Here is a 27,981-nt window from a genome sequence, read left to right on the forward strand (position 1 = left end):
GAAAACTAACCACTGAGCGACTCTGAAGACGCTGCAGGCGAAACACACGGTTCCCTCTCAATAGGAGTCACAGTGAAGTCATTCCAGTGTGCGGTGGTTAGTTCTGATTTTCACTTGGGATATAGTCATTGCATTTAGTAGCTGGCTGATGCTGCAATTCTGTCTGCGTTGGCAAGCTTGAGTGACAGAAACAGGTCGCTTCTCGCTCCTGGCAGACAAACAAGAACACAGCCACAGGTGCGTACGATGACAAACGTGCAGGCGCTCCCATCAACGCACATTGATTTCACCACCTCAGTCTAACCTTTAAGTGACTAAACACGTCATGTTCATCGTGAGTGTTGTCAGCTCTGACACACACACACACACACACACACACACACACAGAGAGAGAGAACCTGTCTCTCATGTGAACAGTTCAATAACTGGAACAAGAACACAATAGCTTTTGTTTGTCTTTAATTTTTTTTAGAAAACATGAAAATCATCATGTAACTGATTTGGGACACAGAGGAAATAAAATCAGGGAGCTCGTATATAAAAAGATCATATTAAACTACTTTGAGTTTTTAACACTGAACACAGCATCTTTCTAAACCGAGTGGATTCTGAGTGAGAGACGAGACAAACACGTTTATTACACAAATATTTATGAGCCCTTTAAAAATATCATTGCACATAACAATCGTTTTCCCCTTTGACACAACTGTGAAAACATGTGACTGATGGGTTAAAACAAGGATACTACCTTTATTACATTTATTAAGTTGCACCTGTTCATTCATGTCACCCTCCATCTTAAATCTCTACCTATTGTCACTGCCCCATGTTATACACAGGAGAGAGAGTGTGTGTGCACATAAAAGCAAGAAGGAAAAACACATAAAGCTTGAAGTAGATGGATAATTAACTATTAAATGATGACATTAGTGGTTTTTGCACATTTTAGCCCATTAGCTACAAGACAGCAATATTTCACATACTACAAACCACAGACTGTAGCTAAAGATGGACGACATCACAGCTCCCCACAAAGTGAAGCCAAATACTCCTGATCTCCCCCTGGTGGCTGACTGCAGTATACTGCATAAATCCTGCTTCTTCATGTTAGTGGATGGAACATGGACCAAACTAATATGTCATAGCACATGACTTTACATACAATGAATGTATATTTGTCCATGAGTGCACAACTATGAAGAACTGGTTTTCCTTACTTTCCTTACTGCAATGCAGCATCATTACTGTATATGCTACACTTTTCTCAAGCAAATACTATTCTGCAGTTTTCGTTGTGAAAGAAATTGAAAGTTATTGAGTAGGGTATCAATCAAAAAGGATACAGTGTAAACTTTAGAGTAACAGTCATGGGCTAAAATGTACAAAAACACCATCTGTAAAACCAAAAAAAACCACTTCACAATAAATCTGGCAATATAAATGCAACCTACGGTACTGAACTCTTCATAATAAAGCGTGTGTTTAGAAGTTGTAAAGTGCAGTCACGAATGGAGGATAAAAATTGTTTTTCAGCATTCACACTAACAATTTGTTTTCAAGCTAAAGAGAATCGTTCTGAACGAGGCAGAAACAATACTGATCAGCTTCAGAGTGAATTGAAGGGAAGCTTATTGATTTGGAGCGATGTTTATTCTCAAGTGTCACCAGTAGCCTCACTTTGACTCCACAGGATATTCAGCAGCTTCAATGTCACTCTGTGTGTGTGTGTGTGTGCGCGCTTAATTGTGCACCACCTCAGACATTCTCCAGACTGAATGTTGAGTGTATACATGCCTCAGAATCTGGGCGTTTATTCTGTTGAGTACAACAAGAAAACTCCCTCCCTCTGAAACGTATGCTCTGCTAAAGTGGGTTTGTCCTTGGCTGAACCGTAAATGCAGAGCGCTAACAACAGCCATCAGTCACATTATTGTTAGCCATTATCTACTTGACCCCCCCCCTCCACCCTCTGATGTGATTTATTTTTTTTCCTCTTCCTATCTTCCAAGCTGCAGGAAGACGTGCTTGAAAGAGCCGCGGCAGAGTGTTTGTGCCCTGCGCCCACATGGCTCCAAAAATGTGGAGTCGACTGCTGTTAAACATACCCCTCCCTCTTCTTCCACGAGCCACAGGGGCGGAAAGCAAATGGCACCAGATGAGCCGTCACCTGGTGTTGCAGGAAGATAAAGTGACACAGGCTGAACTCGTCCCACTCATGGAAGGGAAATGGAAAAAAGAGGTCTCTTGTTTTTAGGTGGCGATTAACACATTTGCTGACTATACTTTGTACTGATATTTCAACATTTGTTGGCAATTAGGGCAACAACTAGAAATGATTTCATCATCCATTAATCCTCTGATTATCTTCTTGATTTATTGGTGACTTATTTTGTCCATTTGTCTTATTTATTTGTCTATAATATGTCAGAAAACGGTGATAAAACTTTGTCACATTTCTTGTTTTATTAAGTATTCAATTCTCACAATTGAGAAGCTACAGCAAACCATCATTTGATAACGATTAAAATAAAGTGATAAAAACTACAAAATAGTGGGTGACTAATTATTTTGTTGATTTAATCTGTGCAGCCCCAATGGCAACATCAATTAATGTGAATTATCAACTCAAAAATGTGTCATCTTCCACTACTTTGTGTAAAGGAGTCGTCTTTTAGACTCTCCTCAACCGAAACACCAATTTAATGAAAGCAATTAAAACAAAAGGAAATTTGACAACGACTCCACCATCATTTGAACGAGGGCAACACTGACACAGTGCCAATGCAGCGCGGTCTGACAAAAACGTGGAATCACCCTGCAAAGTGCATCTTTGGCCCATCACAGATAATCCAGAGCACTTTCCTGGTAGATTACTTGTTATTTTCGAAACGATAGCCACTATACTAAGTTTTCAACGGCAGAAAAATCCATCCTGATTATGTTGTCAGCTATTCTTTAGTCTTTGAGAAACTGATACGTCTTCATATCAGTGGATCTGCTACTGAAACAGAAATTCACATATTTCTTCATCTTTGTACCACAGGACATGATTAGTGCAGCCCTCGTCATTGCTGTAACTCCAAGCTGTTTTCTCTAAATTGACACAGATGAATGCCATACTTGTAGTAAGTGTGGGGGTCTCTTCACCAGCCCCTTGACCAGCAGGAGGCAGAGTCTGTGGCTAGAGGCGCACGATCAGGAAAAAGTCAGGATCTTTACTCCCAACAAGCAGGAAAAAGATTTCTCTTCCAGCAGCAGCGCAGCACATAGATCAGTCATCTGGGATGGGGGAGTTACAGTTACCATGGTAGATGTAAACAGGTCCTTCACAGCGATAATACATCTGAAACACGTCTCCGTATCCGTGGTCCCTCCACCAGGTGCACAGCTGTCTGTTCCAGCCGCAGGTCAGCGAATAAAACAGTTCAGGGTGCTCCATGCCAATCATGGTGAAGAAGTCCTGGTCACCGAGGTGGCCCCTGAAGCGATACTGGTCGGCCAGTTTGGCCACATTACTGGGCTTCAACAGCTGGTTGTAGAGAGCCGAGGCCCTCATCGCTCCCAGGTCCAACAACATCACGCCGCTGTTGAAGCCCGGGAGGCCTTCAGGAGGAGGTTCGCCAACTCTGGTCTGAGGGTTCTCCTTCCGGTACTGCCAGAAGGTGTGTCTGCAGGAAGAGGGGAAGAGGTGCACGCTGGAGCTTAGTGCACAAAGCTGATTTCAAACATGAACTGAACTTCAGATAATATCAGAGGCTGTATGTGAGAACCCGAATGTCAAAGTCAGTTGCTTTGGACATTCTCTGGATTTTTTCCTGCCAGCCCCCTTGTTAAAACTCTGGATAATGTCAGAGCCGATGTGAGAAGACAATATTATGCCCGGAGACAAGAAAGGCAACACAAACATCTCAGAAATCACTCAGAAGAAGCAGAGGAAGATGTTAACTTGGCAAGATAATTAGATCCGAGAGCTTTTGTCGACAAGGGCTAAGGCCAAAAGTCAATGTGTCGAAAACAAACTGTGGGGAGTGATTCACATATTGACAATTGATAAAGAAATTATTTTATGTTCTGGTCGACAGTTGTTCTCTCAGTCACACAGTATTAAAACAGACATATTTTTGTTTAACCAAATTATTAAAATTAGTAAATTGAATAATTAGTAATTTACTAATCGACTTTCCTAACAAAGTAAATTAGTAAATTAGATTAGCCTGTGCAAAGGGAAAACACATTTGTGCAGAGCTTTCATGTTGAGTCACACTGTTAAAGACACATAAATACACATTTTCTTCACAGTGGAAGTCAAAACGGAGAAATGATCATATTGGTTGTGTCAAAGCTGGAGACTGGAGACTGGAGACTGCTGGAGAATTTACAGGAAGAGGCACATTGAGCAGTTGATTCAGAAACAGGAGTGAATGTTACCAAGCTATAATTTCACTGTGACACTTTCTTGTGCCTGTTGTATTACTTATTACTCAACCACAAGTAAAATAGGCAACACACAGAGCACCAAATCTCATGAAGAAGATACTTTCACGTTGCCAAAATATACTGGATAAATATATAAATATTGAGTAACCAGAAAAGGTAGTTGCCGAAAAGTCAGGAACCATGAGTGATGTATTAAACTCATCCCTGTCCACATTCAAGAAGCTGTGCTCCGATGGTAAAAGGACATATGGATGCCCTGTGCTCAGAAGAAGTGATCTGTGTTTGACTCGTTCGCTGAACAAACACCAAGAACAAATCAGGAAGAGAGTTGGGACTGTGGAAGGCTTGTGCCAACTCACCACCATGTTCTGCCAATACACCAACTCTGAAGTGGCTGAATGACACACAGAGCTTCATTCAGCAAACATTCAGATGCATAGATTTGATATAGGTACTCGCAAGTAAGACTTAATGAGGGATTTTGTGAGATTATCTTATTTCTTAAGGTTTTCCAGGCAAGACAGGTTTTAGTGTAGTTTAATAATAGTACTGGCTTTATATTACGTAACATACTGGAGAAAGAAAGGTCACTTTTTCAGGCCCCCTGGACTCACATTAATGTCAGCAAATCTATCAGGTGATGCTGGTGTATTTTTAGAATGTATGAAAAATCTGATTACGGTAAAATGCAGTCCTGACTTAAAATTGTTTTTAACAAATTATATATAATGTTACTCCAGAGATATGCACTTATCTCAAATATTTTCCACCTCTAAAAAACAGATGTCACTAACCGAATATACTGAAACGTGTTTTACATGTAAAACCGAAGTTTCTCAAGTGGGACAAGATGTTCAAAGAATACTGAGCTGCAGCAGAGGAGTTTAAAGCCACAGAGGGAGCCGGGGGTTTGGTTGAGGTCCAGTTCACTTGACCAAAGGCTGGAACCGTCCTGTTGCATCCAGAAAAACAAATGCTCTCATCTTCAGTCACTGAGCTGATGATCGTCTACTGAACCGCTGTTGTTTGAGCATAGATGTGTTATTTAGCTTTTTCCACTGAAGTGATAGGTCCACGTCTGATGTTCTCTTACTGCGCTTCTGTTGGTCCGGTTTTTAAAACTTCTATCAAATCCATTGTGGCAACAGGCTGCACTGTTTTAAAGAAAGGACAAAATGTTTTTTTCAACATTCTGACTAACAGCTGGTGGAGCGTTGTTTCACATGAATAAGTAAGAACACACACCCACACACCCACACAGAATTTGGATTATTCTTAGCACTGGCCCAGCTAAAAGTAACCTGTGGATTAAATATTAATGGTAAATGCTGCTCGCTAGAAACACACACAAGGGGATTGCAGAGAGGCAAAGGGCAGTTAAAAAAAACTCAAACTTAAAAATGTACAATCAGCTGAGCTCTGCCTGCTGTTTTGCTGCAGTTAAACACACGTGGGGAAATTGTGTAGAATAATTATGCTCGTTATAGCAGAGGGTACTTTCTTTCTCTCTGTGCAGTTTGAACAAATCCAGTGGGAGCTGTGGATTCTCTGAGTCACACTTTGATATTATTACTGACCTATATTCAGCAGCTGCAGCTCGTCCACACTGTTCTACACAGTGTGTGGGTTTAGTAGCTGGGGACTGGTGGCCCCTGTGGAGCATTCATCTTTAAAAGACATACATTGGGGCTACGTGCCTGCAGACACATTCAGGGTGAGCAAGGTCAGCGAGGGAACATTTACACAGGCTTTTCCATTGGGCTGTTTGGACTTCACATGCCACGGCGGTCATGTTACACAACTGACACCACACTGGTTTAGGGTTAGGAAAGATTAAATGGGACATATTATGCTTCATTCATTTTTTCCTTCTTCCAGTGTATTATTGTGTATGTAAAAGCTCTGCAAAGTTAAAAAGCTTGAAGTCAGTTGAAACAGGGGCTCCTCTCCCCCACAGAAAACACTGAAGCTCCTGAAACGCCTCATTGGTAGATCCGGACGATACTTCTGTTTCTGCATAATGCACACATGGCTACTATGGCACTCTCCCTAGAACCAGGTAATAGAGTGGAGGTCGACATTTCCTCCATGCACGCTGGAAGCCGTTGACCAATCACAACAGAGTGGGCCAGCAGGCTAATCAGAGCAGACTGGGCTTTATTGGAAATGGGGCCTTAAGGAGACCGAAGCAAAGTGTTTCAGACAGAGGCTGAAAAGAGGAGCTGCAGCCACGGACAGTTTGAGGAAACCGATGTGTTTTCTGAATATTAGAGCAGGTAAACATCTTCAAGTAATAACCCAAATTAAAATCATGAAACTGAATGAGAAGAACTTGTCTCCTTTAACAGTGATGGGGACGGCATATTCCAAAAATTATCTGAAGATAGTCCTCAGTCCTCAGCAGTCTGCTGTAGTCGATTAAATATCTTTGCCAATTCTACATTTTTTGTACAAAATGAACTCTTATCTCTCCACGACTGCTCAGCGAGAGCCCATGATAACACAAAGAGGGAATTTATTCCTAAAAAGACTTAAATTCAACATGTTTAACTGAATTAGAAGTAATGTTTACACAAAACGTGGTGTAGGAGCCATGTATGTATTACTATGGACTTGTCTGTTGTTAATCGTCATAATATTATAAGGTTTACTGTGGTTTGGTATATCATTTGTTCGTTTTGATAATTTATGATTGTGTGATCAGTGATTGATGCAGTTGATATCACATGGATCTGGATAGCGATAGTACTTGGCCTTTTATAAAGTTTCCTGAAGTCACTACACTCTGACTGATTTGTCTTATCCACTCACATGAACTAACTCATTTCACAGCAAATGTACCTAAAGTAAACTTTAAACCGCGAATAAGGATTTAACCTTAAGTTTTGTTAATTTTAACTGGGAGTCAGGTCAACCTGGACTTTTTCTAGATTGTACTTTGAATGAGGTCATGGAAATTAGCAGAAGCAAAGCAAGTAAAATAGACATGAATGAAAATGTTTCCAGTCATGTTCTCACATAAATAACATCAGGAACTATTTAGAGAGCTGCGGGCTCAAATCATTAAATGTTTACAAGCCTCTAACTTTCACATACTATATCAAATACCTCAGTGTTGTTTTCAGGCTCATTTCAAGGAATTACAAAGAAAAAAACCTGGAAAGAGTTTGGCCAACATTATCCAACCCAATAACGCAAATCAGTCACATGGGTCAACTTCAACATATGCTGCGACAGTTTCAGAGATTTGAACGTCGGGTACAGAACGCAGCTCTGTCCTTGGTCACGATCGCTGCAGGGGTTTCTGTTCCACTCAAACCACACTAAGTCAAACTACACCTATACAACCTCTTACAGTAACTGAGATCACTGCCACAAGTGCCTCTTCTGCCAATTCAGAGCTCCATCATCTCCTTCCTGCAATTTTCCCTGCCACCCTTTCAAGTGAAGCGTCTCTCACACGCAGAACACTGAGAATCATCAGCAGGTGACAGGGACATTCTGTCCGAATGTGTCCTCTGTTTTGTTCGGGATGAGAAACAGGCTGCTCCCTGAAAGCCGTGGAAAACACTCTGACAGAGGGGAGTCTGGTTCTGGGGAACCCAAAGGAAATGTCTGGTGTTGTTCATCACATAGTAGTTTGACAACATGATGAGGATATAGTAAAGACAATTCCAGTTATAGAAAAGAGGGTTATAGAAAGCATATGGTGGCTCTGCAGATATAAGATCCACATTTACAGAATCATAAAATATCTCAGAACAAAGACTTGAATTTGCTACATAACTCACAACCATCTCACTGAAAATACTAAGATTCACAACCACTGGATTAAAAATGTAATTGCATATTTCACATTGAATATTTGAGTCCAAAAATGAGGGAGTACGTGGGATGTATCACACAATGGAGACTCAACGTGATTTCTTTCTTTGCATCTGTGGCTTTAACTGCGACACTTATGTAAGAGGGTCTTGTCTCCTGGGTTTTTAAAACATTACTAACGCCGCTGCAGAGAAAAGACACGGGGCATTTGTTCCAATAATGAACTTCTCAGTGGCAGGATGTGGCTGGTGGGAGGACGCATTCTCCTGCAGAACGCTCTGTCCATTAGCACCAAAACAGAGTGGGAGCCGAGAGCCATCCACACTCTGCACAGGAATACACTCCAGAGAAGAGGATGCACACAAAGGCTTGGTAATACCAGCTTTCAAAAATTACAATTTTACATTGTCCATTGGCCACTGGCTAATGGCTAACATGCCATCTTACTGGGCTAAAGGGCTGGCAGTAGATTTGTTCCTCAATGTTCTCTCTGGCTGGATTATCCTATAAATAAAGAACTTGATGCACGGACAGTGTAACTACACTGGTTTGTTTTGGGATACAGTGCAGCTGCGTGGATAAATTTACCTAGTGAATTTCTAACAGGCTATACCACAATGTACCCATATAAGACATCCCTGGTACACATATTTTACTGTCTTATCAGTTCCCAATCATGAGATATTCTTGACCTGCATGGCAGATGATTCGATTCCTGGTTTGTTCCTGCGATAAAGATGTTGGGAGAGGCTTATGACTCATCTGAATTTCTCCCTGTGATAACCCTAAACTCAGTCAATAATCTTTTCAATCTACAGGAAATGTTTGGATTTTTATCCAGTAATTGCACCTGGCATGACAAGTCTCCATGGATCAAAGTGAAGCTGTAGACAATTATCGACTGGGTGGGTAGTAATATCCATGAGAGTCTCAGTGATGTAAACCCTGGACTGCTGTCAACACTTTTGAATTTCTTTAAAAAAAAATAAAAAAAAATCAATTACTGGTTCTGGAATGTGCTTCAAAAGTCTGAACTTGAAAACTCAAACACGCACTCGCACATGCACTTGCGCACTCTCTTGTATTTCTATCTTAGTGAGGAAGTACACTCATTGGCATAATGCATTTGCCAACCCCTTAACCTTACCCTAACCATCACACTTAAACCTACCTAATCCTAAATGCAAGTCTTGAGTCTAAAACAAGCCTTTGAATAAGTGAGGACCAGCCAAAATGTCCTCACTCCATAAGGTCTATGCTTAAAATGGTCCTCAAAAATATATAATATTTGTACAGCTATCTTAGTGAGGCATTGGCATAATGCATTCCCTAGCCCCTAGCCCTAAACCTAACCATCCAAACTAAATGCCTAACCCTAACCTAATTCTAACCCTAAGACCAAGTCTTCACCCCCGAACAGTCCATTAAAGGGGGGGGCACAAATTGAGGACCGGCCAAAATGTCCTCACTTTCCCAAAATGTCCTCACTCCGTTGGTTGTAGACTCAAACTGGTCCTCACAAATATCTCTCTCTCTCTCTCTCACTCACACACACACAAAAAAAGCTTTGTTGACGTCCTTCAAATGTTTAAACTCCGATACTGTTCATGCTAAGAGGCACAATCTCCTGGTGCTGCTGATTGTTCTATTAAATAAAGAGTGTGTGGGCATGTTACTGACGGCTTTAGTAGGGGATTCCCAAGGTCAGTAGAGCATTGAGCCAGAGCAGTGGAGGGGCAGAGATAAACATCCGTTTAGAGACGTTGGTGCCAAATCAAGTCTGCCAGGAAAACAGCTCCACTTCTAAAACTTCTTCCTCAGAAACCTGACATCACCCAGGTTTACAGTTATACAATATGACACATCGTCAGTAGAATCACAAGGCAGACACCATAATATATTTCTACATTTGAGGACGTGAGTGAAACAAGATATAGACTGACTTATTTATATTATTATTATTAGGATTTATAATTTTACTTATGAGTAAAACACCCTGAGAAAAATCGAACTTGCAATTTATGATCTTGTTTCATTTTCACAAACGTTCAGGGTAATTCAGAGTAAAAAACATCAACCTGATTGTATGTTTCTACCAGTAAGCAGCTGCTACTTGAAAACTCCCTCCTGAGTCTGTAAGGGGAAAACTAGATCATAGGGAGATTTGATGAGTTTTCCCAAAACTTCTTACTCAACAACTTTCCAGAATGATGAGCAAAGACTTACTGTTCCAGTAAAAGCAGAAGTTCTGGTCAGCAGTATCTCAACTCCACAAACCTCAGTGTTCTTCCCTATAATTGTACAGCCCCTGCACACCACCAGGCCAACTGAGATATTCACTTATTTGGAAATCAATAATAATTTGAGTTTTGTGCAGTAAAATGTAAGTCGACCTCTGTGTTGCCTGGGAAACTCTTGGCATGATGGTTCCACTGCTATCAGAGTTCCTTTTAATTACTGTGGAGCGAGAACACGAAGGGCACAGACTGTGAGCGTCTAAAGAGAGAAAAAACTCTAACATTGAGAATGAATAATCAAATACATTACGGTGTTTCCATAAAACTCTGGAACAAAGCAGAAATATAAGGGCCAGGAAGGGACTTAAGTTAGCAGATCCATAAACATTGCTGATGTTGGTTTAAGTTAAGATGAGACAATGAAAAGAAATAAAGGCAAAAATCTAAACTCTGAGATATTTCGGTTACTGCTGCATGAGTCGTGTTTATTAGTGTAAAAATGATGGACTAAGATGGCAGTTTATTCTTTTTTCATAACTGGAGAGTAAGATCGAGGATTAGAGAAGGAAGCTGTTAAATCTTGTGCTCTGCACGGCCAACAAGGGGCGCTGTGACCTGAATTGAGTTTAATTAATTGATGTTAAGTTTTCGATTAACTTGACACATTGGACAAATAATGCAACCAGTTATATGAGGTTATACTGGTGCTATGAGCGTGTTGCCAGAGTTTGTCGGCTGAGACGATGAGCAGAATGTCTATTTGCACCAGACAGGTCTGACGGAGAGACTGGAGGCACGTCTGATTCATACGATGAGAACAAAACATTTCCTGACTAGAGACGCCTCTCTGCTTAGTTCCTGCCGAATCCTCATTTATTTATCTCCCATGCAGGACTTAAAATAGCATATTCATGAAAACATCACATCAGTCTGTCAGTGTTGCACTATCAAGCAACTATCTCACAGCAAATGTCTCGATGCAGGTAAAAAGGGCACAACTGAGCAGTTTGTTTTGGGGCTGGTTGCTTTTCTAATTTAGATTTCTAATGGGAGAGGAGGATAAAGCAGGAAACGTAGACCATCAGAAAGGCTACTAATGGTTTCTGTTAAATGCTTCACTATAATTCTGATGAGAAATGATTCTTGTGAATCAGTTTGGATGAGAGACGCCTGATGTTCTTTCTCACTTTGAAACTGTCTGAGAAAATAACTGTGAATGTGTAAGCGTGGCCCTGAAAGTACAATAACAAAATCCATCTGTGGTCAGCGAGTGAGTGAGATTAGTAGTTTAACACAGAGCGATGGGGACAAACAAAAAGGATATGGCTTAGGTGGCAGATCTGACCAAAACTGTGCATAAATACGGTATAACAGCCCTGAAAAATCTATTTGAGGCCAACAAACAAACCCATAAACAGTCTGTTTGTACAGTATAACCAAGTGTTTAAAGCAAGAACAAGCTAATGGGAAAACATGGAGTGACTGAAACAACTTCCTCATCAGTTTATGTTTTCATGCTGTGGAGTCGACTGTCTTTTAAGAAAAGACAAACGTTTCATTGACTTACAATGGATGTGTAAATATAATGAATTAACTAGTATATTGCTTCATCCATCCATAAATTTCTGCCTCCTGCCTGGGTCCAGGTCATGTTCTTTGATCGTAATATTCAAATACTGACAAAATGTGCTACAAATATCCTTGTACTTAAATAACTGTACACCTTATTGTCCCTACTGTGTTTCTGTCGTTCTTTGACTGGTATCAAAGGGTGTTGAATTCATTTCGGTGTGGTATTAAAAAAGTTAAAAAAATCTTAAATTGAGTCTGAATTGAATGTGCTAAGCAGCAGATGCCCGGCAGTAGCATGTGTGTTGTGTGCAAGTCGTTTACCTGTAGACTGGCTGCATCTCTCTGGTAATGCCTATCACGGCTCCCGGAGGAAACCGGTCAAATTCTTGGAAGAGGTCTCTGATGTTGGTCCGGTACTTCAGATCCAGGTCCAGCTGCACTATGCGCGTCTGACCTGAAAGACGAGAACTTTGTTTAAATAAAACATCAAATGTACATTACACTGATGAGACTTCAAACTGATCACTGTGTGATCCCAGAAAATGTAAATATACATCCGAGTGAGCTATGTTCAAAGGCTGAATTTTTTTGACCAGTGGCACATCATCTAGTGACGGCTTGGCTAATCACCTCTAAGAGTCCTTCCAGGAAGACAGAGTTAGAGGAAATAAGGAAAGACTCAAAGAAAGGAGGAGCAGCAGCATTATATGGTTGACTATGTGGCTGTGTACTTACCTTCACCTTCCTGTAATGTTGCCATTAACCTAAAACTTTTAACTGCACAAATGTGTCTATAAATTCTGCAGCGAAATATATAGAAGGCTGAGAATACTTTAAAATCACAAAGTGCAGTTTGTGTTTCGGTAAATGATTAACATTGTGTCTTGTTTGTAGATGAAATCAGAACAACCAGGATATTCAGGCCCTCATCTGTTCATTGTTTCAGCTTCCTCTGTTTTGCTGGTTGCCGTGGTGATGAAAGGATGGGAAATACTCAGGAAAGGTGCACCGCGGGCACAACTGAACAGACGAAAACACTTGCAATGTCAGATGACGGCCTGGAGTTTTACTGCAGTAAATGTTTATCGGCGACGCAAAAGCTTGGTTTGACGGCATCTGTGCAGCTGCTATTGAAGGACTTACAAGATGGAGCTATTATAGAATTATGAGCTGCATAAGAATCACATGAATCTTGAAAATACATTGAATATAATCAGGATTGTGAGAAAGAATCCGTCTATATCGTTACCATCTAAAAAGAAAAGAAAGAGGCTAAAAGAGGAAACTAGTTCACTTAATATCTGTGTCTCAGTTCAAGTGCTGCAACCTTGAGGCTGTATTTGAAGAGTGATTGCATCACAGTGGCGTGACAAGGCTTTCCCATTTCAAAGGCTCAGACACTTCTTCATTCTTCCATTCCTGAGCAAACAAAGGTCAATGCACTTTTCTCATCGTGTCCACCTGTAGCTTTGTTTTTCGACGCAACAGAGGTGGTGACGCAAATAACAGAAATCTCCCATAGACCAGGCCGTCTCATTTAGGCTCGTCCTTCGTGGTCTATGTGGCCCATGAAGGCCACCTGCTTTGTAGGCCACATAGACTGCATCCCCTGAAATGGGACACAGCTAATGTGGGAGCAAAGAACAGAACCTTTTATTTCACTACGTAGAATTTCCCCAAAACGACTATCAACCTGTCAGCATATGAGCTGGTCCAACAGTTTGTCTAATTGAAGCTGGTAAACTGCATCTCAGTTTCCTAATGTAAATCAGTGTTCAAATCATAAAAAAAACAATGCAATGGTGTCTCAGCTCGGTAATTTGATTTAATTTTGTCCAGATAAAAAGTGGATCCTGAGATTGAACATCTTGCAGGTAGTAACTGTTTAAAAGTTGCTATTTTGGATCATAATCACCATCTTACTAAGAAGTCAAAATCCAGCAAAGCACCTGACTCAACAAGGATGGGAATCATACAAAATTCACAACCTTGGCCCCAACAAAGCAAATTGAAATTCAGATCAATCCAGAGAGAAGCTATGGGAAGACCGTGGGTGGACTAGAAGTATGCGCTAAAAAATCATGTCAAAACAAACGACAGAAAAGCAAGACTCAGCAGTACGGCAGCGATCTGTTTTCTGTGCTCTCCAAACAAGGAAGCTGTCATGACAATGCCTTCGTACGCTGTGGCAACAGAGAGCGGCACCAAGTGTGATCCCTGAGTGATGGGCGCTGTTTGTTTGCACTAACCAGGCTTAACTAGTGGGATTACAACAGGAAGAGGGTCTTAAATTATTAGAACATTGTGGTGTGGTGCCGTTGATGTTAGATCAGTTAGTCAACACAAAGTTGTGGAGGTGAAAGTCCAGTCGGATGGTGGGCGGTGAATGTACTGCTGCTGGATTTTCTCGTTATAAGAAAAGAGATCAGTTTATTACTGAAGCAACAGTTCTGAATTGTTGTTTTTTTCCCCCACTAGCTTGTGTCAAAGCTGGAGAACATTTTCAAATAGTCTTCATCCTTGTGATACGTGATAGAAACTTCTTTCATCATGAAAATGTGTTTGTTTTGGACGAAAACAGGACTTTCCATTCACATAGCGTACTCTTCATTTCATATGTAGAGCGACAAAAGAAACATTATTTTCTTGAAAAAGTGCAAGAAAGATTCTGTAATAATCATCAATTACTGTTTTAGTTTAATATGAGCCTGGACAGAAAAGGAGAAGGAGACAGAGGGTTATTTTGCTTTGCCCCAATTCCATGTCTTTCTCCATCATTTCCTCAGCTTGGTGATGAAGAAACCAAGTGGGTTTGATACTTGTGAATCAGAGTTTACAATCCAGCTGATTAGAATGCATTAGGCCTTAATTGACAGGACAGTTCAAGTGTGAAATGGTGAGAAAGGGGGTTTGCCATGAAATCTATTAAAAAGTGTCCCTTTAAAAACACGACATTAATGTTGCGTGACTTGCTAATACACTATATATGTACCAAGTGTTTGAAGTGTATTGATAAATAAAAGAAAATCACCTGGAAGAAAAGATAGATCCTTTTAGTCATTTATTGACTGAGGTTCTCTTCAACTTTTTGTGGCCGTGATGAGAATCACAAAAACAAAATTACAGAATGTTGTCTCTTCTTTCTACAGCTCCAGAGGGAAACATGATGGGAGATGTTAAAACTAGACAGAGTTGGTTTCTAATTCTTATAACAAAAATATATCTTAACGTAATAAAAAAAACTTGAGTAAAACCACACAAAGGTGTCACATAAACTCAATGACTGCTGGTGCAGCTGATCCACATCATTTTGAATTGTTGGAGGTTTTCATTGTTTGATCTTATTTCATTTTCCAGCAGCATTAAGAGAAGTGTGACGTTCTTAGGAATGATGGAGGGAAATAGAGGAGAAAAGAATAGAAAACTAAATGCACATATATAAGAAGATTCAACCCAGTAGAAGCCCAATGTTTTTTTCCCATAAGCTCTTAACTACATACAGTTTGATGTTTTCTGAATCGACAGCAGCTATTGAAGGAAACCCTTGAATAGAAAGAAGATCAGTCTCAGCCAGGTGCATGGGGGGTGTTGCGACGGCTCGGAGCTCGCCCGAGGCTCTGGATAGATCAGACATTTATAATTGACTAAACCTCAACACAGCCACAGCAACAACACAACTGAGACACTGTTATCCAACATCACTTTTTTTTCCTGAGAGAAAAGTGGGTCAACCTTGTTAAGGCCTAATATCAGTCTTGATGTGAGCACTTACAGCCTCTTTGTGAGGGTCATTGTTTTCTGCTTTTCTCAACATTCATGAAAAACACACTGCTGCTTTTCTTTTAAAAAGGCAAACACTACCCATGAGTCCAACCTCTGATGTGTGTCCTGCTGCAAGAAAAAAAACAAACAGTCTACTGCTAACCAAGGTCCTCAAGTCAGTGTTTGTAATTATCTAGATAGTAAAACATTATTTAACTCCCTTTAATTTCTCACAGTAGTGGATTTTTTTCTTATTTAATGTTAACTTTTTTCAAGACAACAGAACAATAGATGTTTCAAATACCAACACTGAGAAATACAAGTTTTTCTGGAGCGTTTACAGTCTGATCTCATTGCTTTGACACAATACTAGAATCGAAAGTGATTTGACTAATAACTGACAAATTAAATCAAATTGGTATCAATCATTTTGTTGTTTGTTTGATCTTGTTCTTGGAAGCTTGTAAGCAAAGTGGGGATTTACGTCAGTGATTCATTTTATTGGGTTTCATTGCAGATCCAAGGGGATCTCCCTGTGAAGCTGTCACATGCACTTCAACATGTGTTAGTTAGACACTGATTGTGTCTTTCAGTCGTCTGTCTCGCAGATTAGATTAGATTCTTGTTTCATATCTAGCCGTCTACACAGGCAATTACGTTAAGTCTGGTGTTTTACTGACGCTATATGTGCAACAAAAGTGATGGTGTGTTGGTCTCTGAGGGTGACCTACAGGAAAAAGGACTGACAAATGTATGTGGTTTTTACTCTAGTATAAACACTATTTATACTATAGCTGGGCTTAATACTTTGTGGTTATATGTATTGAGAGATGTGCATCAATATTGTCCAGTATGCCAGCAGATAATCATCTTAAATTCAATATTTCCATGCAGCATCAGTCCTGAGTGGTAACAAACGATTTACTGAGGTCCAATATTGTCACCCGAATCTGAAGTGTCTGAAACTTTTACACAATACTGTACGACCCAGTTACTTTACATCACCAACTACTTGAGGAAAAGTAAGACAAAGTGTGAGAGGTTTGACTATAGCAGCAATATCTACTAAAGCTTTATTTAAAGAAAAAAGAAAATGTATACATTGTTTATTAGAACTGCTAAATAATTAAAAGGTTTTATGACCAAGGTATCTGATTTCAGAGATTCATGTTGCAGAACCCATCGATTTCCTCACTGTCAAGAAAATAAAGACAGTTTGACATACTGTTTATCTGCCATGTTATTTTTGGCCTCCCTGATGACAAGCAGATCAGTACAGCCCTGCTCCATCACCTTTCTCATTTTTATAATATGAGTCACACATTCCACCTTGGGTGGAAAATAAAGGTCGGGGTTGTGGAAGAGACTCATGCCCCAACATGCTGAGACCTCTAGAGGGGACGCAAAACACGCAACACCTTTCCACTAACAATAACAGTTTCTTAGGAACCTTATCATTAATTACAACATTGTTCCATTGTGCAATTTTATTTACCCTCCTCTAAAGACAGATGGTGTGAACATAGTCTTCTCTCCACATGACTGCTTTCATTATGGTATAAGTGCCTGTCACAGCTTTAGGGGTGTCACAGAAAGCTGCTGTTAATTACTCACTAATATTTGACCAAACAATTTTATCTCAAGGTCCACTTATGTTTTTTCAGAGCTTCCAACGGTATCTCAATGTTTTAATTATAAAGCACTTCACAGTGCATTTGCTGATGAAGACCACGAGACGAGGTTAAAAGTTCAAAACCATTAAGTTAAAATTATTTTCTATGAGCTGCTTTGTCCAAGGACAACAACGATCTTTAACACTCAACTGTCAAAGGTTTATCTTCAAAGAGTTTCTCCACTGACACTATAAACACAGACAAGTTAACAAGTAAACAACCACTATATTAGCAATACACTAGCACCTAGATCGTTGCATTATATTCTGTTAACATGCAGGCAGTTTCTGCTTTTAGTGCAGATATATTTAGACTTAAATATAATAAAAAAATAAAATAGAGACATCGCAAACTTTTTTCTTTTCCATTAATGTTGAGCAAAGACTTTTGTTCAGGCTGGGTAATTGGCTTAGCACAGACGTCTTGACAATTTCCTTTCCTTCCTCCTTTTCAGACAACCAAATTTGCTGAAATCACAACATCTCCCACTTCACAAGTTAGAGAATAAGACTGATTTAGATTTGAGTTCCACATATTCCCCCCCCTCTCTGTGTCAAGACAAACTCAATATGCCCTTTATAGATGAAAGAATCTTTAAATAGAAACGGGTGACCACTTGGATGGAGAGAGAAGACAAGCTGCACTTTGGTTGATCAATAAGTTTGGTTGATCAATAAGGATTTTCAGGAAGCAACACGAGACACCAGCAGACACACAACTCCAGTTCCGCTGTCATACAAAACACACAGTGCCACTATAACATCTTTATAATCTAAGCAATTCGATACTTCACCACAAGCAGACTGACAAACGACACACTCAAACTCCACCTCCAAGCAGAATCTTTTATCATCTTTTGTGCCTTAAGACAGTCATCTTTCCCTCCACAGTTTTCCTCTCCTGCTATCTGAATTATATTCTCATCGAGCAGTTGAAATAGCAAACTCTGATGATCGATAGAAAACCTCAATGAGCACGTGGATTTGACCACAGGGGTTGTGAAGGCTGGAAGAAATCTTCCTGGAAGTGGGAAAGCATTTGAACACAAAACGACTGTTGATATCCCCCTCTGTTACTAATATTTCTAACGAGAACAAAAGTGTTATGATCCAAACTTCCGACATCACACCTCGCCATGCACGCTGAGCTACAGTTTAAAAACCTTCAATGGGATGATGCCCTGCTCTCTGCACGACACGCTTCCGGTTGTGTTGTTTTGATTGAAACCCAAAAAGCCAAATGGTGTGGCGCATCTGTGGACTGACGCCCCATGCTGCACACCCACCGACTTAAACCACAACAGTGAACACCGGAGGAGATCGCTGCCATCAGTCAGCGCCAACACAGGGGGCACTAATGTGGGTGGCAGTGATAGATCACGTCCTCCTTCCGCACTCCCCAGGGCCTCTGCAGCATGCCACGTGTCTGTGAGATACCTGCCCTCACTGGCTTTTCCAGCTGTGCACTGTGCCAGAATAGAGATGTGAGCCTCTGAGTGAATTTAAAAACACCAACTTATTTAGTAGAAATAAATGCATGAACCTTTTTAGGGCAGAACCAAACTGGGGTGGTACTGCATATCACCCAAACACAGCTTGGAAACTTCTTGATTAGTCCTTTAGTACAAGTTAACTTCTGGTATATAGTGACAAAAATGGTGAAATCTAATTTTCCAAGTGTCCTTGGGCAAGATGCTGAACCACAAATGGCCCCCCCCCCCATAGATGTTGATTGCACAAATTTTAAGTCGCTTTTGATAAAAGTGTCAGCTAAATGACATGTAATGTAATTTGTACAGCATTTGACACTATCCTTAGACCTGTAATTCAAATAAGAAAGAACCTCCAAACAAAGGAGGGATCACTCATTGAGGATGAACAGATATGTTATAGATAGTGGGTACAGAATTGAGAAACAATAAAATGATTTAATAAATATAAAGGGGGAAGCCTAAATACAAAATATTTTTAAAAAAAAGGATCAGTATCTGCTTTTGCCACCTTTAGAACTAGGAACAATACTAAAGAATCTGCACAAGTAGTTGAACCACTGCTACAAAGAAATGTGCTTTTCTTACTGTCAGGCATGATATGATGCATGGCCACGGACAGGAAGAAGATGGCATCGCTGTAGTAAGCTCCGGAGCCGGCACTGAAGTGCTTCTGCATGGCCTCCACGATAGGGAAGAGCTTCTGTGTGAGAGCCACCACGTCATGAAACAACACCTGCAGGAGAGATCAGCAGTGAGATCAGGTCAGTGCAACAATCACCAAACTGCAGAGGAGCTGGATCAGTGGCTTCATTTGTGTTTTTCTGGTTTAAAGTTTGTGTTACAATTTGGATTTGAATGAAGAAAAACTGCCTCCACATGCTGGGCTATCACATCAAGCTGAATTAAGACCTTCTTGTGTGTAATCATCTTTTTAAGCCCAAGTACTAATCAAAACTCAGCTGCACTTTTGCAGAACATGTGGTCAACAACTTAATTAATGTCTCACACTTATCCCAACGACGACTACAATACCAAGTAATGAAATCACAATTGATAAAAATGAAAAACCCACTGAAGTGGAATTTTCATCATCCAAGTTTACAAGTTGGGGCCAACTAGAATATTTTTAAATGAAATAACTGAAACTGAATAGGCCCATTTTGTCCTTTTCTATGTTCATACAACGAAAACCAGAGAAAAGCAGGAAATGGTGAGTTGTACAGACAGAAAAAGAACGTTTGGTTCTGAAGTTTGCAAAAGTAACCAAAGTGACTCAAAGCAATCTGACGCTCGCCTCCAGTTCACTGCTGACGACTGCAACTAAGCTCTGAAGAGAAGTTAGACAGCGATTAAATGTCATCTTTGTCTTTGCTAATGCAGATTTCTGTTGAAGTGAGTCACTTGGAGACGACATTAAATCTAACAATTCGATGAGAAACCTTCACAGAATTGAGTGGAGAAGTCTGCTCTCCTGACTTTTATAGCTATGAGAAAATGAGCTCAATGGTGTTGAGAACGTTGATCGATGCTATTGTCGATTTCAATGCTTAATGAGCTGGGGATTTAGTGATGTATTGACAAAATGGAAAGATAAATTGCTCATAACTGAAAGCCCCAGTACAGAAAACTTCTGACCTCACACAAAAGGACCACAGTGTATTAGTAGGAAGAATAAAACCAAAAGTACTAGTTTTTGTTGTTGTGCCACATTATCACGCCATTTTCAAGGTCTAATACTAAACTACAACCCAATTTTCAATTCCGTCGTCTTGTGTGGAAGTTTCCTGCCGCTCCTGAGAGCTTTTAATCCCTCCACAGCTGCGAGGCAGCAGTTTCTGCTCTGACCATGTACAGGAGATATCTCAACAGATTAATGAAAGAGGATCTTTTTTATAATACAGTAAGCGCTGATAATCAGTCAAGCTTTCCTGCAGGAGAAAAACTAAATATGTTGATTCGAGGCTAACAGTATTTCCGGAGGACGATCAACACTTTTCTGTGTTAAGCCTGACATCAGTAAGTGTGTATGTTAGCGGCTTCATATAAAACCTGGACAGTATGGACGTTGTAATATAAATCAGACCCAAGTGCCTCGTGGGGGAAATATCATTTAATGATCCCTCACAGATTAAGGTAAGCCCTCGGTCATATGTGGATATCAGTCATGTCCTGGACTGCAGCTGGTAATGCGATGTAAAGGCACATGAAATCCCTGCCACGGTTAGAAGAAGTTAGTTCCAAGGACCTCATAAATAACAATTAAACATGAAAAGGGTAATGATGTTTGGTGAAACATTGTAATTATGTTAGAAGAACATTATATTTCACTTATAGACTACAGTGTATGAAAGCCCTTAAATTCAATAGGCCCACTCCACTTTTCCGACCCAGATTTCTCAGATCACAGACTTTACGACATGATGACGACTGGCAAATAGCAAATCAGCATTTTTATTAAGTGATAAATTAAATACTGTTGTGTTTATAACCTATACTTCTGATACCACTGGTATCCAGTCTATGTGGAAAAGTATTGTTTTGGGCATACAGACAAAAATAGCTGCACAAAGCCGACTGAGAGACTGGACTTGTTTGGCAGTCGTTGGCACGGGGAGCTGCGTCCTGATGGGATGCCAGCAACAAGCAAAATTTCCTTTTTTGACCTTGGTGGTAGGACCTGCTCCCTATAATCTCTACTGAAGACAGCATGAGAGGGAGAAATAAAAGACCTTTAAGCCTGTATAAACTTTAATACAGAACGAGACATATTACACGTGAAAGCTGGATATGTAGTTGACTTTAAAACAACATTATTGTTTTCTTTAGACATTTCTTTCTCTGTCAGAAACAGTTACGGTCTTTTGCGGGGGCAGATTTTCAAAAATAATGTACACATCTTTTAATAGAAACAAATCTGGTAGAAAAAGAAAAAAGTTCACAAAGTGGAGATTGAATATTTGTACAAACCAGACTCCTTGATATCAGCTGATCATTTACAGAGAATCTTCATATAGGAGGTGAAGATATTGACCCTTTGCTTCTTGGCCTTTAAAATGCACCATCCCACCCATGGGGCGCTTGAGCATTGGTAGCACTTCTTGAGAAGTCTTTTGGTTTGTACCGCTTTCAGTCTTCACACGAACTTGACAAATTCCACATTGTTTGAACATTCAAAGTCTCTACAGGTTTCTACCTGTACAAAGCATTTTTAAAATGTCAATGCAACAGCTGTTGACGCAGAGTTGGTTCAGACTTGTGGCTCTGAAATGTTTTATTCATATTTTATTGGGTACATTATATTCAGGTTTGTGCACATCGTCTGATAAAATGTCAAGTATTGTGGACCCACATTCAGGAACTCTAAAAGTCTGATTTACTTTTACCAAGTTTCATGACATTCAGGTACTCCTGCTTAAAGGAACAGGATTTTCAACTGGGAATCGTGACATAACACTCTGCTTAATCTATCTCCAGTGATTAGCACCAGAGCACACAGTGCGAAAGACTCCAGTATGTAGTGAGAAAGCTGGTCAGCAGTAATGAGCACAGCCCCGGGGCAGTGACTCCACAGACCTTTTGTCGACTGTCAAGTGGGTCATTGAGTTGTCGGGAAGACATGGAGGTTAAAGTTTTTGCATAACCACTGTCTTACCACTATGCTCCTTTAAGATAAATAATTAAAGAGAATGAGACTCGAGATGTCAACATGCTCGGATACACTGCCTGCGTCAGCCTCTGGGCAGTCGGCCTCCCAGCTGTAACTCTGTCAGGAGTGAGTGTTTGAGTGCACATTATGAGAGACAAGTGTTGGTGGTGGCAGACAATTCTTTCATGAGTCATTATCTTAATCCATGTTTGAAAGCAGTGGACTGGAATGATTTGAAGAGACCAATTTAAAAAAAATACAAAGTTTACTTACTTTATGTAACAGCACTGAACGTTGTGTGTGTGTTCAATAAAGACACAAACAAGATTGTGAGTGTTTTCTATTGAAGTCTGTGAGAAAATGACCCTACTTCTCACTTGATTGACCTCAGTAAACATTTGCCTTTAAGAGTGTTTCATCAATGGCCAGCACACACCACTAATGAGTAACAGCAGTAATAGGTTGACTGAACACATGGACTTATCTCTTCTAAACTAGAATACATCATACTATTGACAACATATCTCCACTATTTCTTAGCTCCACTTCTTATTTATGCCTCTGACATATTTCTGCTGACAATTTAAATAAACATGACCAAAAATTGTGTTTCTTAAAGCCAAAATGTTTGTATATGTGTGATCCTTTAAAAAAATAACTCTTACAACTGCGTCTTGTTAGTACTGCCACTACTCTGTGCTATCGCTGTCCCACGGATGTATTGTGTATTTTGGCAAACTTCAGTAGTTATTGAGCAATCAGTGATTATTAATGTTGGCCGAGTGGTGCATTAGAGGAAGGGGTGGAGGAATCATCTCTGCGTGCCAGTCTGAGCTGCAGCTTGAAGAAAGACACCTTATCTGGTGCTGTCTCACACCCTGGTAACACAACAGACCCAGTTCTAATGAGTGTTGCAGACCTCACATCATTACACAGTCTTGTATTTTACCGTACAAGACTCTGAAAAGAGACTTTGAGGGTAGAGAGTGAAATGAATAGTGAGCAATCTAACCCAAGGGCTCCAGGCTGCCAAGAGATGTCAAGCTGAACAAATCTCGGACCCAATGCAGAGCAGGCCTGGGATCAGTGTGAGCTAATAGAGAGCTGTTACATCCACAGCAGATGCTGCTGCTGCTGCTGCTGAGGAGGGGATGTGTCATTTGTAAGCAAGTTTGTGATCATGTTCTCCGTGCAGAATACAAAGGAGGAGGCAGGATATTGCATGTAAGAGAAAGACCAACAGAGAGGGAACATAATCCTCTGCTTTGGCAGGAAGAGAACAGTTGGGGAGGGATACCCCCGCTGCTGGGGGACTTGTTTGGCAGGCCAACACTGCCCCCATGTGTTTCAACTTCAAACTGCATCTACAGCCAACGCAAACATCACCGAGGAGGCTTTTATAAATTTAAGTTTAGGGCTTTAAAGTTAGCGTCTGCCATAACCCAGAGCAAAGCTTGTTTAAATTATTGATTAATCAATTGGCAATAGCTTTTTTTGCTGCAACACTAAACTGTGAGGTCTTTGAAATGTAAGAAACTCAGGAAAATAGTCAACAACAATTTCATAAATCTTAAATATATCTTTTGTCAGGTCAATTGTCCGAGAACTCAAAACTACTGATTGACCATCACTCATAAGGAAAACTGTTATTTCTTCATATACTGTTTATTATCAGAATATATTACCTCCGCTGAGGTGGTTATGTTTTCGTCTGTGTTTGATTGTTAGTTAGTAATTTTGTGGAGGGGTGGAGCATGACCCAAGAAAGAACCCATAAAATGATCTGTGTGGATCTGGATCAGGGCGCAGATCCAAGAATTTTTTTCCTGTCTTTAACATTGCAAGCATTTTTCACAATATTTGTTTATTTCTCAGAGAATAATTCATGAATCCTGATTAAAGAAATCTGGCATATTTAGGAGACTGATATTCATAAAATATGAATTCATAAAAGGACTGTTGGACTTTGGTGGAGGTATCCAATACTGAGTGCCATTCTAGTGATTGAAAGTTTTACACTAACCCTAACCCTTAAAATAAAATACTCATAAAAAAGCTTTACGGATGTTTTATGCCTCAAAATCAGTAGGTGATTGACAAACCGCACAAATGCCAACACATCTTTAAACTGCTTACCTCGTACTTAAACGTTGCGTCCAGGAGAAACTCTTGCAGCATCCTCTCTCCCAGGTCTTTGCTGGCCTGGTCGCTCACGAAATGAAGCACCAACACCTCTCCCTCCAGAAAGTCTCCATGCTCCACCATAGACAACATGGCCACCCGGAACTTGTCCTGCAGGCTCCGGCTCTTGTCCACCTTGGTGAACATCATGAGTGCGTGGTAGCGTTGGTCAGCAGCCTCACTGGGCCCCGTCTTTGACCTGAAATCCTCACTCTCTCCTCCTGCATCTCCTTGCTCCTCAGACCCCCCCGTATGCGAGAGCCTGGTGTCCACGGTCAGGTCTGCGTCGTTTCGGTTGGTGTTGTGGCTGGCCTGGCTCTGCTTGATCCTCTTCGTGGTGCTGGAGAAGTTCTGCCTCTCAGAGCCAAAGTAGTAAAAAGCTACGACGGCGAGAGCAGCGGCCAGGAGCAGCACGAACTGATAGGACCTGAACGTACTGATCCTACCCATGATTCTGAGCACCAGTCTGAGGACGCCCATATCTTCCTGCTGGTCTCATGAGAAAGGGGGAGTAAACGGGAAAACGTTCACCATTTTGAGTCCGTCCGGGTCATGGTCACTTTTTATGACTTGTCAGCATTTTCCTGTAAGAGAATGGACACTCTTTAATTTACATTTTGAAAATGGGGTTGACACAATAATCGACTGACATGTATTATTAGTACAACAACATTGCAAAGTATTAGTAATGCTATGCCACTTCAGATAAGTCATAACTCGGCAACAACTCAAAAATCAAAGACCAAACTTTCTGGAGGCCCTGGTGACATTATAAACTAACTTTGGGTTCAAATTTGATCAATTGCACAACACATATTTTCCATGCAGTTCAACTGTGACTGTTAAGATCCCTCGTGATAATGTCGGGCTGTTTATTTCTCGCTCTCTGACTAGTGCTGCTCCACAGACAAACATCTCATCACTACCATGCAGAGTAAATAAATGATATAACTCACCTTTGCAGAGAAAGTGTCAGACTCGCCTGTCTCCTGCTGCAGATCCGTGCAGTCCCATCCTCTCAGGTAATCCCGGGATTAGACTTTCTTCATCCTGGACTTTATTAACGTCACACGTGCATTTAACGCCCCCCACTTGCATGCACAGAATCCCGCAGAAGATGAAAACCTCCGCGGGGACAGAGCTGCTGCAGCGGCGGCGACCTGTTGACACCTCTGGCTACGAGGATGCTAGCGAGCGACGACTCTGCTCCCAGATGCGGCTCCTCGACTTCCCCTCCGACGCTGAGTTTGCACCAAACCGAGCAGAGTTCGAATGTTTCAAATAAGAAACCAACACGTGCGAACCTCCGTCGACCTGAAGAAACCAGCGCGTTTGTACGCACATGAGATTTGAAGAGGGAAACCCCGCAGTGGGGAGTTGGAGGCTCAAAGCTGCAGCTAACAGCCTAGCAACATGATCCTGTGACGCTGCCGTAACCACACCCACTCTGCGTCAAACGTGGTCCGTCCCGATGCCTTCATGGACTGTCGGGAAGAGGCGGCACCTGGTGTTTTTAAAGGCCACCTCCACACCACAGACTGCATATTAAGATGGACGACATGGCTGCTCCCAAAAGTGAAGCCAACTGGAGGCTGGTTACAGTGTAGGTCATAGTGCTGCGTTCCAGACGACTCGCATATCGGGATTTTCCAACCTCCAACTTGTGTAATGGAACGCCACTTAACTCTGGTCAAATCCATCTGCCTCAACCACATGGACAAGCAGTTGTCTCATGTCACTCAACAATGGCGGCACTCATGTAGACATAGATACTGCAGCGCTGAGGCCTGTCCACCCTCTGTTGGACTCTTGTTTCCTTGTATGTGAGATTGAGTGACAGTACGTGGGCTCGAGTTGTCTCCTTCTCATGTATTGGAATGTGTTTCCAAGTATAAAAGTGCCGTAAAATAAATGTATAATGGTGTCTGTTGCCTCACGTGTCGTTTTCCCTCCCCTGCTTTGTTTATGTATGAACGGATGCTGCACCGGTCACAGTCTTTATTGTCTCACCATGTGCCAAATAAACATCAGCTTTTCACGGTCAGCCATGTTTGTTTACATTTGACATTGTGCCATCACCGTGCATTCGAATGCTTGGAAGTCTGAACTTGGAAATTTCAAGTCGGAATATCTGACATCCGAGTTGTCTGGAACACAGCATAAGTTCCACCTCCTCCATTTTAATGGGGCATTGGCCAAGCTAAAATGACAACGTACACATCAAATATTTTTTTCTCCCATTGGTGGTTTCATAATTTAAAGTATTTCTTATTATACATATGTATGTTCACTTTTCCAGTTAATTAAAAGTAGAAGGGGGAGATAGAGAAAGGGGAGAGGCATGCAGCAAAGCACTGCAGGCTGGAGTCAACCCCGGGCTGCTGCATATATGGAGCTGCCGGCTCTACCAGGTGAGCTATACGACACCCTGAGATTGTATCCTGTTGGGAGATGTTGGTTACGTATTTTATGAGCCATAAATCGAGATACAAATTCACTGGCAGCCAAGTGTTTGTGAGTAAAAGTGGACCATGCCCACATGTGCTTGGTCTTGTCCACATACGCAGACTATTTTGGAGAAAGTGAGACGTTTAAAGTAAGAGAAACTGGGCTTTCATGAGGATGTATTGTATCTTTAAGATGTGGCTCCTGAATATTTTTATAATTTTGTATGCAATAAGATTGTTACTCAGAGGAATTGATCATTTCTCTCTCTTTAACATTAAAGTGAAAATACAATAATACCATTTACATATCTCTACATTTCATTTTTGCTGCACTCATTCAATCCCTCGTGTTTCTGTCCTACACCTGTTTCCTACATTTAAAATGCCATAACAAGATTTAAAAATGTGTTCATGAGAAGATATGCACTGCATCAAAGTAAAGTAACGTGTGAGTGCAACGGTGTGAACTTTGACACTTTGTCACCTGTTATTTGTTTAGCACCTTCCAAACAAGAAATGCAGCTCAAAGTGCTTTACATACGATATAGATACAAATACAAACCTGTTAAAATGTAATTTAAAAGAAAAGGAAATAAAAAAGAAAGAGACATAGGATAAGGGGGTTTAACAGGAGATTTGAATGTAGCCATGACAGTAGATTGAGAACCTTTGGGTTGGCAGCTGTAGTTCAAAACACGTAAACTGAAGG

General features: G+C 40.8%; 1 protein-coding gene across 1 annotated transcript; it reads right to left on the minus strand.

Annotated features, from left to right (window-relative positions):
* Positions 1-442: 442 nt before the first annotated feature.
* On the minus strand, positions 443-27,942 carry xxylt1 (xyloside xylosyltransferase 1). Its single transcript, XM_035176019.2, has 5 exons — positions 25,782-27,942; positions 24,781-25,409; positions 19,584-19,731; positions 12,393-12,525; positions 443-3,668 (listed from the first exon to the last, which is right to left on the minus strand). Exons 2-5 carry the CDS (start codon positions 25,303-25,305, stop codon positions 3,272-3,274), a joined length of 1,203 nt encoding a protein of 400 aa, XP_035031910.1. The 5' UTR covers positions 25,306-25,409; positions 25,782-27,942; the 3' UTR covers positions 443-3,271.
* Positions 27,943-27,981: the final 39 nt, after the last annotated feature.

The sequence above is a fragment of the Hippoglossus stenolepis genome, chromosome 14 (assembly GCF_022539355.2).
Source record: "Hippoglossus stenolepis isolate QCI-W04-F060 chromosome 14, HSTE1.2, whole genome shotgun sequence".
NCBI classification, from domain to species: Eukaryota; Metazoa; Chordata; class Actinopteri; order Pleuronectiformes; family Pleuronectidae; genus Hippoglossus; species Hippoglossus stenolepis.

Excerpts from the sequence above, each read along its gene's own strand:
- xxylt1 (XM_035176019.2), bottom strand. The coding sequence starts at position 25,305 with ATGGGCGTCCTCAGACTGGTGCTCAGAATCATGGGTAGGATCAGTACG. Across the intron at positions 19,732-24,780 it reads ACGCAACGTTTAAGTACGAG|GTGTTGTTTCATGACGTGGT; the intron begins GTAAGCAGTTTA and ends TCTCTCCTGCAG. Across the intron at positions 3,669-12,392 it reads GAGATGCAGCCAGTCTACAG|ACACACCTTCTGGCAGTACC; the intron begins GTAAACGACTTG and ends CTCTTCCTGCAG.